We start from the raw sequence: 15,018 nt of genomic DNA on the forward strand, positions 1-15,018 counted from the left end.
TTACAAAAGAGCAGGCAAAAGACCTTACTTATTGTTATGTTACAAAAGAGCAGGTAAAAGACCTTACTTATTGTTATGTTACAAAAAGCAGGTAAAAGACCTTACTTGTTGTTATGTTACAAAAGAGCAGGTAAAAGACCTTACTTGTTGTTATGTTACAAAAGAGCAGGTAAAAGACCTTACTTATTGTTATGTTACAAAAGAGCAGGTAAAATACCTTACTTATTGTTATGTTACAAAAAGCAGGTAAAAGACCTTACTCATTGTTATGTTACAAAAAGCAGGTAAAAGACCTTACTTATTGTTATGTTACATAAAGCAGGTAAAAGACCTTACTTATTGTTATGTTACGAAAAGCAGGTAAAAGACCTTACTCATTGTTATGTTACATAAAGCAGGTAAAAGACCTTACTCATTGTTATGTTACAAAAGAGCAGGTAAAAGACCTTACTCATTGTTATGTTACAAAAAGCAGGTAAAAGACCTTACTTGTTGTTATGTTACAAAAGAGCAGGTAAAAGACCTTACTTGTTGTTATGTTACAAAAGAGCAGGTAAAAGACCTTACTTATTGTTATGTTACAAAAGAGCAGGTAAAATACCTTACTTATTGTTATGTTACAAAAAGCAGGTAAAAGACCTTACTTATTGTTATGTTACAAAAAGCAGGTAAAAGACCTTACTCATTGTTATGTTACAAAAAGCAGGTAAAAGACCTTACTCATTGTTATGTTACATAAAGCAGGTAAAAGACCTTACTCATTGTTATGTTACAAAAGAGCAGGTAAAAGACCTTACTCATTGTTATGTTACAAAAAGCAGGTAAAAGACCTTACTTATTGTTATGTTACAAAAAGCAGGTAAAAGACCTTACTCATTGTTATGTTACAAAAAGCAGGTAAAAGACCTTACTCATTGTTATGTTACAAAAAGCAGATAAAAGACCTTACTTATTGTTATGTTACAAACAGCAGGTAAAAGACCTTACTCATTGTTATGTTACAAAAAGCAGGTAAAAGACCTTATTCATTGTTATGTTACAAAAAGCAGGTAAAAGACCTTACTCATTGTTATGTTACAAAAAGCAGATAAAAGACCTTACTTATTGTTATGTTACAAAAAGCAGGTAAAAGACCTTACTCATTGTTATGTTACAAAGACCCGGCCTATCCATCATGAGCACTTTAGCAAAGCAGCAAAAGTTACAGTGGTAATAAAAAACGTTCTTATTAAAAGGCAGAAATCTTCAGCCGGATCCCTGGCTCATGACGAAACAGCCTTCACAGGCCTAGACTGCGCCGGGATGGAGCATGGAGGAAGTCCCAGTGACATCACCTTTTTGTTTTTTGAAGAAGTATTTTAAAGCACAGTGATAGTTGTTCCTACAATGTAATCAGAAACGTCACTAAGTGTCCTGTAATGAACCCTCCTATCACTGTTAGCTCCCATATCAGAGTCACTGCTGATGAGTATACACACCACGTTTCATGCCGAGGAATAAAATATCCTCTTGAGTTCCGATGCAGTTAACACTGTGTAGGAGTGATGAAATTGGCTATTAAATATTTCATCTTCTGGACCACAGACGGCTTTGTGCCAAGAATCTTCATGGACGCTCCCCTTCACACCAAGCTCATCCCTTTGAGCTCTTTACTCGTTTATTTTTACCGTTGAACCACCAATACCGAACTGAGTGAGTTTGAGTGTCAGAGAGTAATTTGATGTAGACATGCTTTCTGTCCTTGAAGTTCAAACCGTGAGGAAGAATAGGTTTCGAAAATGATTAATGAAATAAAAAAACAAGCTAGTTAAAAATTACCACGTTGTAAAAATCAATCTCAGAGCTGTAAAAACATCAGAAAGTTGTATCCTTGAACTTTGCTTTAAGATCCAGATTATTACACAAGATACAAGAACCAATCTCTTCTCACAGGCGGGCACAGTCAAAGAGTCGTGACATTAAAACTTTTGAACACCGCCTGCAGGACAACAGATAGCACCTGTTTGGAAAGAGGAGCCATTGCCAAGATCCATATTTTTGTTTGGGTTCATAAATAAGCCTTACCTGCCCAACACATCTCAGTATTGGAAAACAAATCAGACACTCCCCAAAAGTGCGGAGTATGTAGACTTGGAGAAGCCGTAATCGTAGAGTCTGATCTGATACAATAGAATAGTATACGAGGAGATAAAATACAATAACAACAATACATTGAGAAACATACGATACACATTATGCAAAGATGTGTCTTTAAAGGCTTTATATGCGATTTTTTGGATCCAGCAGATGTCGCCCTTGAGCACCAGCATGAAACCAAAACAACTTGCGCTGCATTGTTGTGTTAGCATGCTAATGCTAGCGATCTTTATTATGCTCGTATCTTCACACTGCATGTAAATTTACCTGAAATGAGCGTGATCTAGAAACACAGTTAAGCAGTGAGTACAGTATGTTTTTCTTCTTTTCTCTAGTCCCTCAATTAAACAACTTTTATACACGAGGGGAGGAGTCAGCCGGCCGTCCGGGCGATGTAAACAAAGTGAAGATAGGACTCTGAAAACTCTGAAAACATCACAGACAGTGGGACTCGGGTGTTACACCCATTGTAGACAGTCATGACTCACAGAGTTATTTTCAGAGGATATGCTTGATTTCTATTATATTTAAGAGTGAAAAATCACATATAAAGACTTGAATCTGTCTCCAAATTAGTATTGATAAATAAATATTAAATTTATAAATTTTATATTCATATTTGTAAATATTGTTTATATTTTCAATTACCTGCGCTTGAACATAGCTTGTTACTCATACTACTTTATTATTGCTTTCACTTGGTACTTATGCTTATTATATTGTTATACTATTTTTATTTTATATTGTGAACTTATCTGTACTTCCTACTGATTTTTGGTGTTATGAGCAACTGTAGCAAACAAATTTCCCCCTGGGATTAATAAAGTATTTCTGATTCTGATTCTGATAAATAACTGTACACAACAACCAACAACAATACATGTGTGGATAGAGCAGCAGAGTCCCTCACACCAATCATGTTCTTATTTTTGTGTTTAGAGCCTCGCATGGTGAAGCTCCGGCTTATGTTACTGAGCTGCTGAGGCCTCAGCTCAGCAGCTCCCTGAGGTTCCTCTGACCAAGGTCTGCTGCATGTTCCTCGCTAAAAGCCTAAAAACCAAAGGAGACTGTGCCTTTGAGGTTGTGGCACCTGTGGCTGTGGACACTTTTAAAAAAGCAGCTAAAACCCATCTATTCAGACTTCCCTCTGTTTGATCTGTCTGTATTTGATTTTATGTGACTGTTTGTACTCTGTTTGTGTTTTATTGTGAAGCTCTTTGTGACGTCTGCTCTTGAAAGGTGCTATATAAATAAACTTTTACTTACTTACAAACTTCACATGTAGCATTTGACATTTTTTACTTATGTTCCACATTATACACATCAATGATAAATGCCTGGATGATTTTTCTTTTTATCAAACTTGAGAACAAAAGGTAAGGCAGAATTTTGTACAAATTGTCACTCTGACAACAGGAATGAGCTTAGCATTTAAGTACGCCTCCTGAGTGTATCACAGTGCCTCTGGCTCAGTTAATTGAAGGAGGCGACGTTTACTTACTGCACAATTAGGCTGTGCTTGGCTTGCAATTGTAATGGTGGTGTATTTATAAATGGCAGGCTACTTACAAGGCAATTCAAAGGGAAATCAAAATACCACAGCTCATGCTTTAAATGGCCTTATATTGTTGCTTTGATTTATTCGTTTCAAAGAGGAAATTGTTCAACTTGAAGTGATGATCAAGCTGTACTTAATAAATGGTTATCAGCAGCCCGCACATTTGTCAACAGAATGTCTTTAATAATCTTCAGGTTATGAAAACATCAATTGTATTGCAGTTTTATTAATTTAAAAGCTACATGTTAAGTGCAAAAAAAAAAAATGCAAAAAAACAACAGCTAGCTTGATGAAGAGTGAATGGGAATGTGATTGTGTGGATCAGACGTCAGAGTGAATTTTGAAGTTTATTTCGGACATGTGAAATAAAAAAATTAAATTAAAAAGAGAGAAGAAAAGGGAGACAGAAAAAAAAGGGAGAGAAAGTAATATGTTCAAACAATGAACGACATCATACAAAGGAAGTGCTCAAATAAAAATGTCAAGTTTGAGTTTTGATGAAGTTCTCTTGTAAATGAAAATATTCAAATGGAAGATGAAGTCTGGAAATTAAGTTTTTTATTTATTTTTTATTTTTTTTGGACTTTCTGTGCCTTTAATGGAGAGATAGGACAGTGGATATAATTGGAAATAAGGGAGAGAGAGAGAGAGTGGGGAATGACATGCGGGAAAGGAGCCTGGGCCGCCCACTTGAGGGACCACAGCCTCCACACATGGAGCATGCGCACCAACCACTGCGCCACCAGCGCCCCTGGAAATTAAGTGTGAATTCCTCTTTAATCATGAGAACCAAAGACCAACCAACATTTTACAAGAGTTAGAGCAGCTATACTTTGTGAGCAGTAACAAAAATGATCATCATTAAACTCAAACATAACCTTTTCACCGTTTAGGTTCCATTGTAACACTTTTGAACAACTAGATTCAAGTACTTCCAGAAAATGTTCATCAGTGAAGGTTCTGACGTTCTCATAAGTGAACTCCAGTGATTGGATGAACTAGATGGTGTGAACATGTCTGAAGGCGAGAGGAGCCGAGACGCAATGAAGCGTTGAAATGAAGCTATTGCCACACATTTTTGGACTCCCTAAAGGCATCCGCTATGTTTCACTCGTTTGTACGCACAAAAAGTGAGCGAGACGAAGAGCTCGAGGGAGAAGTTTGTGAAGAAAGTGTGAGGGGAGCAGGCAGAGAAGTGTTACAATGAATGTAATTTCAAGGGCCAACACAGCCTTCCTTCAAATAAATAAATAAACACAACATCATCAGCAAATGATTGAACTTTTTTCACAACATATTCGGTTTTACACTCCCAGCAGGTTTTATGATGTAATGATCTTAAAGAATATTCAAATTGATTTCCTCCTAGTTTTTTTTTTACTTTCCCTATGAGTTTATTTAATATCAGACATGATTTCCTGTAACTTTATTTATTTAAACCGGGAGCATTTTGAGGTGATTTTTCTCCTTTGAAACAGCAATTTTTTTGGAAATGTGAAATCCAACCTCGTAGTTTTAAAGGCCACTTTGCAGTGTGCTGGCTTCTGTTAAAGGCTTTATATTTTTTTCATCCAGCAGATGTCGCCCTTGAGCACCAGCATGAAACCAAAACAACTCGCGCTGCATTGTTGTGTTAGCATGCTAATGCTAGCGATCTTTATTATGCTCGTATCTTCACACTGCATGTAAATTTACCTGAAATGAGCGTGATCTAGAAACACAGTTAAGCAATGAGTACAGTATGTTATTCTTCTTTTCTCTAGTCCCTCAATTAAACAACTTTTATACACGAGGGGAGGAGTCAGTCGGCCGTCCAGGCGATGTAAACAAACTGAAGATATGACTCTGAAAACTCTGAAAACATCACAGACAGTGGGACTCGGGTGTTACACCCATTGTAGACAGTCATGACTCACAGAGTTATTTTCTATTACATTTAAGTGTGAAAAATCGCATATTAACCCTTTAAGCTCTCAAACTCTTGACTCAGACAGAGCTGTGTTTTCCATCCTTTCACCATTACCTGTACCATCCTTTCACCAGTACCTGTACCATGCCCACACCAGTATAACTTATGTGTTGTTGTTTTTTTCAACACTAGACTATGTTTAGTCTGAAACACCCACTTTCCATCAAAGTCACTCTGGGTACAGTTGACAGGTTGCTCTGTAGTTCTGTTGACTTTTATGAGAAATATCTTTGGTATTTGGTGAATCACATTAAAAGCCAAGAATGTTTTTTTTTACATTTTAAGATGGGTCAGTAGCTTCTTCCTAAAAATACAAGATAAATATATACAGTATATATGGACTTATACAAAAGTAATGATGCTCAATCATCACTTATCACTTGTATTCTGTATTTTGATATTCTGGTTGTTTCGGGACGTTTTTGGGTGGGGAGTGGACTTGTTTCCCCCAGCCGAAGACAGCACCCAAGGGAACTTGGGAGAGGATCCAATTCAGCAACTGGATGCCATTCAAACCGACAAATATTTCGGACAAACCAGCAAAGTAGAAAAAATATAATCAAAGTGAAGGCAAACCATAAAGCGGCTTAAGCTCCGTTTCAAAACGTTGAACCTTGTGTTGGCTTTCATCCAGCGGACGCGGAGTTGGCCTGCTTTCTGTTGGACAGGCTGGTGCCAAACACCGGAGGTTAGCTTGCTGAATTATCAGCTTTTCCCGTTACAACAAATATTATATTCGCTTGCAGTGTACGTATAGCAGTGAACTTACTTGCCAAGTTCTGCAGGAAGCGCTCTCTTCTGGTAGCGATGAGCCCAGGAGGAGGGGCCCAATTTGAATATTGTGTTCACAGTCTGCAACAAACGTGCTACTGACTCTACTTTTATATCATGTGTGGCTATCTGTTTACATTTCATTGACATGAACATGCAGTGCCAAATTAAATAAAGAAAGACACAAGGAGGTAAGGAGGTAGAAGAGCTAAAGGTCAAGTCAATACTGCTCGTGTAGGAATTCAGCGTTTGAAAGAAATGATCAAACAAACAGCAAACTTAACTTTTCATGTAACCAGTGAAAGGTGTAATTACTCGACTTAGGAATACCTTGTGCAACTAAAGGTTTATTTACTGCAGCATGGTATCAGTGTTATTAATATACCTGCTGTGCTTTTCATCAAGCCGCAACCGTCTGAGGAAGAAAGGAGAAAGTGAAGCTGATCTAATCGAACCGAGACGTCAGTCAACTCCAGAATAGGAAAAATAATTTTTTCTTGAGTTCCCTGTGAGCACAGTGAGAGTCGTTTGTACCATTTGTGTAGGGAAAACTCTGAAAGTATAGCTGAATCATTCTCATTTTGTAACATTTGTAGTAGGAATAGTAGGTCTTAAGTGGCATTTAGGCTTCTTATATGTAATGTAAGTTGTTTTTAATATGCAGGTTTGTTAAAGTGCCTTCCAGGAGGCATGCCAACAATTTTTTTTTTAATTTGCATGTTCACAAGTTAATTCCCTTTATACAATTTGTATTTCCAACAGTCAGTTAATGTTCAGTATAGATGTATGTATGTCCCTCGGCTTTATCTTTGCAGCTGCAGGGGTGTCTGCAGAAGCTGTGACTCTTCGTTTCAGTGAACATATGTTGGTTCACACATGTTGTCCTTGAGGCAAGGGAGATGAAACAGATGTGTGATATAAACATCTGATCTCATTTCCGGTTGTTTCTTAAAGAAAAAAAAAAGGCGCATAAAAAAGGGTCTTGAAAAAAAAGTAAATGTTTCTTTAGCTCAACTTTCCCCAGATTGTTGGGATAGTAAGTCTATCTCAACAGTCTAACTTTCGATAAAATTACAAATTACTATAATTTCTGTGCATTAAGAACCAAATCCCAACAAAGGTTAGCTCATAGGTAGATGCCACTTGACATAAAGAGCAGGTATGGACAGAATTCTTTGTTTTAATAAGACCAATCATTCATTTACGACGCAGTTGGCAACAGAGACTAAATAATAGATATTTTAAAAAACCTCAAACAGAACCTCATTGGTGGACAACCATCTCCACAAAGTGCTGTGTTGAGAATGTAAGATACTTGGAAACCTGAGCGTAAATAATATTAATATATTTTAGAGAAGGATACGTTTGGAGCATATTAAGATTCATTCATTTTCTAGCATACATATTATTATCATTTTTTATTTTATTTTTGTAATTACTCGCCCCAGCTGGCCTCCTGTCATTTTGTCAAAAGGGGCCCCCTGGGCAAAGTAACTTGAGTATCTCTGTTCTAGATTATTAATGTGCTGTGATGACCCTTCCCAGAAGGTCTGCGATGTACAATCAGCATTCATCTGTCAAATAACCATCCCGCTGTCAGAAACAGAAAAAAAAAAAAAAAAGGAAGGGAGGGAAAAAAGTGAATTATGGAACCAAAAATAAAGACAGAATTAAAAGAACACACACACATTATAGGCTACACATAGACCCCCCCCCCCCCCCCCCCCCCCCCCCCCCTCCACCCCTTCCCCCTTGGCCCCTGTCGTCCCAGTATCTTGTGACGTAAGAGTCGCCTTTATAAGATACTAAATAGCGGAGCAGCGCGGAGCAGCGCGGACTTTACACATCACTGTCCATGTAGCCGGAGCGTCCACTGTGAGCGCGGATTACAATGAAATGAAAACGGGGGATTTCTAGATGACAGTCTCCCCACACGTAAAAAAAAAAAAAAAAAAAAAGAAGAACAGAGCAGGGAGGAGAAGCTAGATTCTTGTGTAAAAATGTTGCGATTGATGGTAGTTATCTCAAGATATCATGGCGTCACAAGAAGCTGAAATGCGCTGAATTTAAATAAGTAAACTCGCGGTGCGTTCAGGGAACAAACAGGTGGCACTTTTCTCATATATTTGCTTTTACATCTATTTATTTTTTTGCTCTTGCTTCTGTCAGCTTTCTAGGAACGAGTCTCCAGCTGAATGTTTTTTTTTTATATATATCAGTGGATGTGCGTTTTGAAAAGATGAAGTGCTCTGTTCTGATGTCCCAGAGGAAAAGCAGCAAAGAGACAAACTGCAATTCATAAACTTTCCAGAGGAGCGAGGTGAAAAGTCAAAACTAGCAAAAAGCCGCTTCAGAGTGGACACGAGCTCCGATGAATGGACAGCAGGATGTTTTCTGGTCAGGCTGGTCTGAATTACAGCTTCAACCTGAGCGATGACCAGGATCTGGAGGACGCGCCTGCGGGCAGAGGGAAGCTCTCCCCGGCGGGCTTCGTGGCGCTGTCCGTGGTGCTGGGCTTTATCATGACTTTCGGCTTCCTCAACAACTTTGTCGTGCTGCTGCTGTTCTGCAAATTCAAGAAGCTGCGGACGCCGGTGAACATGCTGCTGCTGAACATCAGCGTGAGCGACATGCTGGTGTGTTTGTTCGGCACCACGCTCAGCTTCGCCTCCAGTGTCCGCGGGAAGTGGCTGCTGGGGCGCAGCGGCTGCAGCTGGTACGGCTTCATCAACTCCTGCTTCGGTAAGACCGTCAGTGTATTCCCGACTTACTTTGCAAATGCCTGAGCAGAAACACACCTTCAACCTGGTATATGTTTGAGAAAATAATTTCAGGTAGGCTATACCAGCCAAAGAAAGTAGCCTAGATAACAAGAACAACACATTTTTTGGAAACCAACATCACCAAAGATTGACTTCAATGTACTTTTACATACTGAAATCTGTGCTTCAAATGTTGGTTTATCATGTACTAAAAATTTTCGTTCAACATTTTCAGAAGTGACCAAGTTACCCAAACTATTAATACAAGTCATAGAAAGCATTAGGGCTACAAATCATCACATACCTGAAGAACTAATGATATCTAAACCATACCTACCGTCCTTTAAATCACTCCTTAAAACCTACGTTAAGGCTACATAGTGGCCTTTTTATAGTAAATCTGTTCATGGTATGCTTTTTTAATTATTTTTTATTTCACCTCCTTTTACTGTCCACATTCTTTTATTATTATATTATTTAAAGATCTTACTGGTTTAACTGGCAATTGTTTAATTTGAATTGTTCCATATAACCTTAGTACTTTATCTTGCTCTATGAACAGCTCTGACCCCATACGCTCAATATTTTTACGTTATATTACCCTGACTGTGTGCAGTGTTTTATCTGTTGGTGTAAAGCACTTTTGCAAGGTGCCACATAGATCAATGTATTAGCCTATTATTATTATTACACTACGGGAACTCAAAAAAAAAGGAGCTCTATACATAACATTCAAAAAGGCTGACATACCTGAGATGTTAAAAAGATAACTCACTATGTATTCCATGTTGCAGCACACAGATGACTGTGAGGACTGATGTGTGGAGTGAGAGCATGGTGTCTCACTGCACCAATATGTTTAATGACTTCACTGGCATGACTCACATGATTTAAAGTTGTAAACACTCATTTGTGGAAATAATGTCATTCCTAGTGGAGGACCCTTTGTCTGGAGGTCTCAGCATGTGCAAAGGCCGTTGTGATGTCAGACTTAAAAACTATAGACATATAGTAGACTGCATATATGTCTGATGCTGGTGCATCATTATGAAACAGCTGCCATGGACAGACATGATGTCACAGGGACATGTCACAGGTTAGCTTTCTGTCCACAGTAAAAAGTGATTAAAAAGTTAGCTTATCACTGCCCTCTAGTGGACAAAGTTTGTAACTCGTTTTGGCATTTCTGTGCTTGAATTTCTGTCATCTAATGGCAGATGTATTTTGATGTGCCTGCTTAAATATTGAACTGGCCAAAGAACAAAAACAATACATCAGTCAAGCTTTCAGCCTACTTTGTATTCCTACCTTTTTTCCAGCCAAATGTGAAATGTTCCACTGAGTCAGATTCAGAAATTCCTTCATCATGCTGTTAATGACCTCCCACAGGTATCTCTTCTAAAGAAATAACCAGAGTTTCTTTTTCCCCACATCCGAACAATCTGGGGAACTTTGTCTTTTGTCAATCAACCCTTTGTTACAGGAAATGTCACTGATGGATGAGAGCATCTATTTTTTAGATTTTTACTTCATCTCTTTGTCTTTATTGTCACATAGAAGACAAAGGGAGCAGACCAGTGCTTTCCCAGAAGTGTCACATGTTGTTAAATCTGGACACCCAGAGGGGGCTGTGACAGATAGAGGAAGAAATTCAATGCAAACACGCTTAATGCATACTTTAAAAAATTATTAGGTGATGCAGAACAATACAAGACAAGTGAGGGACATGACAAGAGCAAAAGTATGTAGGAGACAGGGGAGACACAACGATACAATGCACAGCATAGACAAAGACAAAACAGGCAAGCAGGGAGTAATAATAACGTTTTGCAATTTTGTATTTTGAGGGTGTTGAAGGGCCCTGCTTGTGTATGTGTGTGTATGTGTGTGTGTGTGTGTGTAATTCGAATGTATGCTTGTATTTTTTTCCCCTTTTCCCCTCCTCTATACCCCTATTCCTATTTTTGTCCTTCTTCTTTCCTTCACTCCATTTTTCTTTTCTTTTCTTTCTTTCTTTATTTTTTCCCTTCTCCTCCCTTGTGTATGTTTGCTTTTTGTTTATCTCAAAAGACCAAAAGACTTGCTTTAAGTGTTTAAAAGGAGCTTCACATGACTTTCTAGATGTAAGCTCAGAGGCTTGTACAGATCACTAATGCCTGCATATGAAGGGCGTAAAACATTTTTGCATAATATAACCTTGGATTAGATCTTAATATTGTGAAGCTATTCCTTTAATTTGATGATTTTTGGGGTCTTGCAGAAACCATTATACTTGGAAACCACCGTAAAACCATAAAAAGTATCTGTTTTCTGTTTTAAAAGATAAATATTTTCAGTAGAAACTTATGAGCATTGTACTTGCAAAAGAGATTTTTTTCTAGATTTTCATTAATGAGATTTCTCAACATGATAATTCAAGAATAATACAGAAAGCCATTTGCTCTAATGTCTATTGACAACATGAAAAAAGTATTCCACGTTTAAGTACTGAGGCTTTTCCATGCCAGGTCTTCAGTTTGATAGCAGCTGTTTCTGTTGTTGCACTATAGTCTGGGTAGATTAGTGCTTTATTTCACATCAAACTGTGATTTTGATTTGAAGATTTACACTTCCACAGGATCCACAGACATGTAAGGAAACATGCTTTGTTGAAGTGCTGGCTTCTCTGACAACAATGCAGCAGCCAGCATGTCCTCCTCCTAAGTTTTGATTCCACTGCAGGGTGGTTGGTAGGGTTAGGGTTAAGGCACCCCCAATGGCCGTTGTGGACGCCAGGCAAACAGCAGATCAAGCGGTGTTGCAGTGACGGAAGTGGGCAAGCAGATATAACTGATTCTACCGGAAACCTAAAAAAGCCTATGCATTTTCTAAAAAGCTCCACGAACAGAAAGGTGGCTAAACACTGAAGCTTCTGTGTCTGCAACATGGCAACACACACATGGACTCTAGGGAGGATGGAGACATCTCTCCAATGTTTTGAATTTGAACTGCAGTACCCATTTTTTAACGCTACATGTCGGACTTACATGTTGCTCCTTTAATTCATTGATAAAAGATGGGACTTACATTGCTTGAGTTGTCAAATGATTTGAACACTGCAATGACCAATCAAGGTGACCGAATATATTTGGTACTGCACTGTATGTAGTGACTATACTGCGAAGCTGCTTCTCTACAGGCTTCTGTATGGGACTGATTAAAAATGACTATTCAGTCCTCTGCTAAGCCCATATGCAATACTGAACACACAACTTGACACTGGCGCAAAGATAATCACAGTTTGGCTTTCCTCATGGAACATCTGAAGCCTTACCATGTTTTATTTATTTGGTTTTTTATCACATTTTCTTTCACAAATGACTTTTTTTTCTTTCAGTTTCTTATCTTTTTTTTGTTGCATTGAAGTTGTTTAGCTTCTGGTTTTTGCACCTGCTGCTTTTTATTTGCCCTCACAGATAAACAGAACAGAATAATATATTTGAAAAAATAAAATATGCTACTATGTGTCATACTGGGTTTTTGAAATCAGCATGTGCATATTTTGACTTTGTTGTCCCTCTGGGCTCCTGTATTGTGCGGTTTGTGCGAGGCTTTTGTACGCAGGGCTTTACTCAGCACAACTGTGCATGCTGGAGGCAGTTGTTATCTCGCTGAGTCAGTTGGGCACCTGGCACCAGCGGACATATACAAACGTTTCTTTTGTGACACCTGCAGGCTTTTTATTTATTTGCAGGATTTGGCAAGAAAATCCAGACACTGAATTCACAAATGCAAAGTACTCCGGTCGGAAGCTTTGGAACAGCACATCAGAGTGAATTCATGAGATTCCGCAACCTTGAGGATGGCAGAGCAAAAAAATCAAAAAAATAAAATGATCAGTTTTGCAGTCCTTTGGTGCGTGTCTATGTAAGGAGTTGGCAAAGTGCTTAAATTAAACTGCAAACAACCACATTAACGTCTGACTCAGATTATTAACTTCATCTCTAAATCTCAACGCCACCTTCCTCGACCTGTAGTATTTCCTTCACACTAACTCACACCACATGCTCTGTGATATATATCATTATTGATCACCAGCTGTTCAAGGTTGGTTTCAAACGAGGGTTTAATTTATACTACAGAGAGCGCTGAAGCCCCCTTCGGGTCTTTTAAGTGTCCAATTTCCTCTCATCTTTGCTGTAAGTCACCTTCTCTGTCACTTTACCTCAGGTCTGCTGGAGGAGAACAGACCAGTGGACACAAGCATGATGTATGATGACTCATATATGAACCACTTCTTATTCTATAGATCGACTGCAGTATTATGCTCTAGCAGTTTAACAGGTGTTTTGTTAGTGCCCGCTGACTCACAGCAGTTTGTGAAAGAGTAGATTTTGTACAGCGGGAAAAAAGACATCATAACCTTGTGCCTTTATTCAGTAAGCCGTGTGGATAACTGAACACAGTGATGGAAGTGCAACAGTAAACCTTTTACCTGAATGTTCAATTCTTTCAGTCGTGGTAAGGGATTGTTGAGCAGAAGTTTTTCAAGTATGGAGTCAGACATGACTTCCTGTGCAGGGGCGTGTGCAGACTTTTTTATTTTTCAAAGGAGTGGACCAACACAGACTTGTGCATGAAGTCTGGATGCAAAGACACGATTGTTTAAGTAGCTTTCAGTTTAAACAGTTGTATGTATTTTTTTTAAAAAGATAACAGAACTGAGTGTCAGTATACAAATCTCTTTAATTTTTTATTAAATATCAGTTTAAAATGTACAGGTCTAATTTTACCAAATGTTTTCAAATTGTACATATTAAGTCTTATTTTTATCTATTGTAATGCCTGCACATTTATGCAGATTAGATCCAATTGGGTTCATTTATATGGGAGGGGGGAAAATGTTTTATGTCATACATACTGGATGGTTGATCTGTCTGTGTGTTTGATTAGTTGGTTGTCTCCATGTTGTTGGTCAGTGGGCTTTACCTAGCATAAGTGAGAGTGACACACGAGGTAGAAAAAAAAACAAACTGGCAGTATCAGAGAGTGGCAGCACATTCATCATGTCTGTGGGTCTCATGAGAAGAACACCTAAACAACAACATGTCAATCATATTCAGCACGAAGACAAGCCCTGTGTTTTTCAGCCATGATACATGAGAATAAAAGGAAGAGTTGATGAGCAGAAGAACACATTTTTCATGTTTAGTTTCTCACAGGAACAGATGGTTTGACGATAAGTAATAATGACAGCAGCACCATGGTAAGCTTAATTATACATCAATCCAAAATAACATACAGTATAGTGGTTCTTTGTAGGAAATGCAGGGGGGGATTTGAGATTGTTTCAAAATATTAGTAATGTATTCCTCAAATAGATATAAAATAATACATTTAATTAAAAGATACAAATGAATGATCAATAAACTACATTTCAGGATTATCAGGATTTGACAGTTCTGAAATTGAATGACAGACATAACATCAGAAAATGGATCAGTGGTTAAAATGTAGCAGCACCACAGCTAGAAATGCCAGAAAATAGTGGAAAAACAAGACAAAAACATGGCCTTCAAAATCCTTTCAGCTGAAGGAATGCATTAAATCGTTTTTTTAAAAGCATCCCCAGGCTTTACGTTTTTATTCAGGCAGACATCTGCCTTCAGCTGCATAAAGCCAGTGAGCCTCAAAGCTGGTTTTTCAGTTTACAAGTGAAAAAAACAAAGTACCAAAATATCAAAGTCTTAGCTGTACATACAATTAAATTGGCATGTTTACCCTTGAAATAATGTTTTTCTGATTCAACACTGCTGCAGATTTGAATGGAGTAAACATGAAGC

General features: G+C 38.2%; 1 protein-coding gene across 1 annotated transcript in view; it reads left to right on the top strand.

The window, feature by feature from the left end:
* Nucleotides 1-8,626: 8,626 nt before the first annotated feature.
* The window catches only part of tmtops2b (teleost multiple tissue opsin 2b), a 37,457-nt gene continuing 31,065 nt past the window's right edge, over nt 8,627-15,018 (top strand). The window contains exon 1 of the mRNA XM_061053355.1: nt 8,627-9,176. Within this exon, the coding sequence (XP_060909338.1) occupies nt 8,810-9,176 (367 nt within the window). The 5' untranslated portion in view covers nt 8,627-8,809. The remainder of the gene's footprint in view (nt 9,177-15,018) is intronic.

This window comes from Labrus mixtus, chromosome 13 (genome assembly GCF_963584025.1).
Source record: "Labrus mixtus chromosome 13, fLabMix1.1, whole genome shotgun sequence".
Lineage (NCBI taxonomy): Eukaryota > Metazoa > Chordata > Actinopteri > Labriformes > Labridae > Labrus > Labrus mixtus.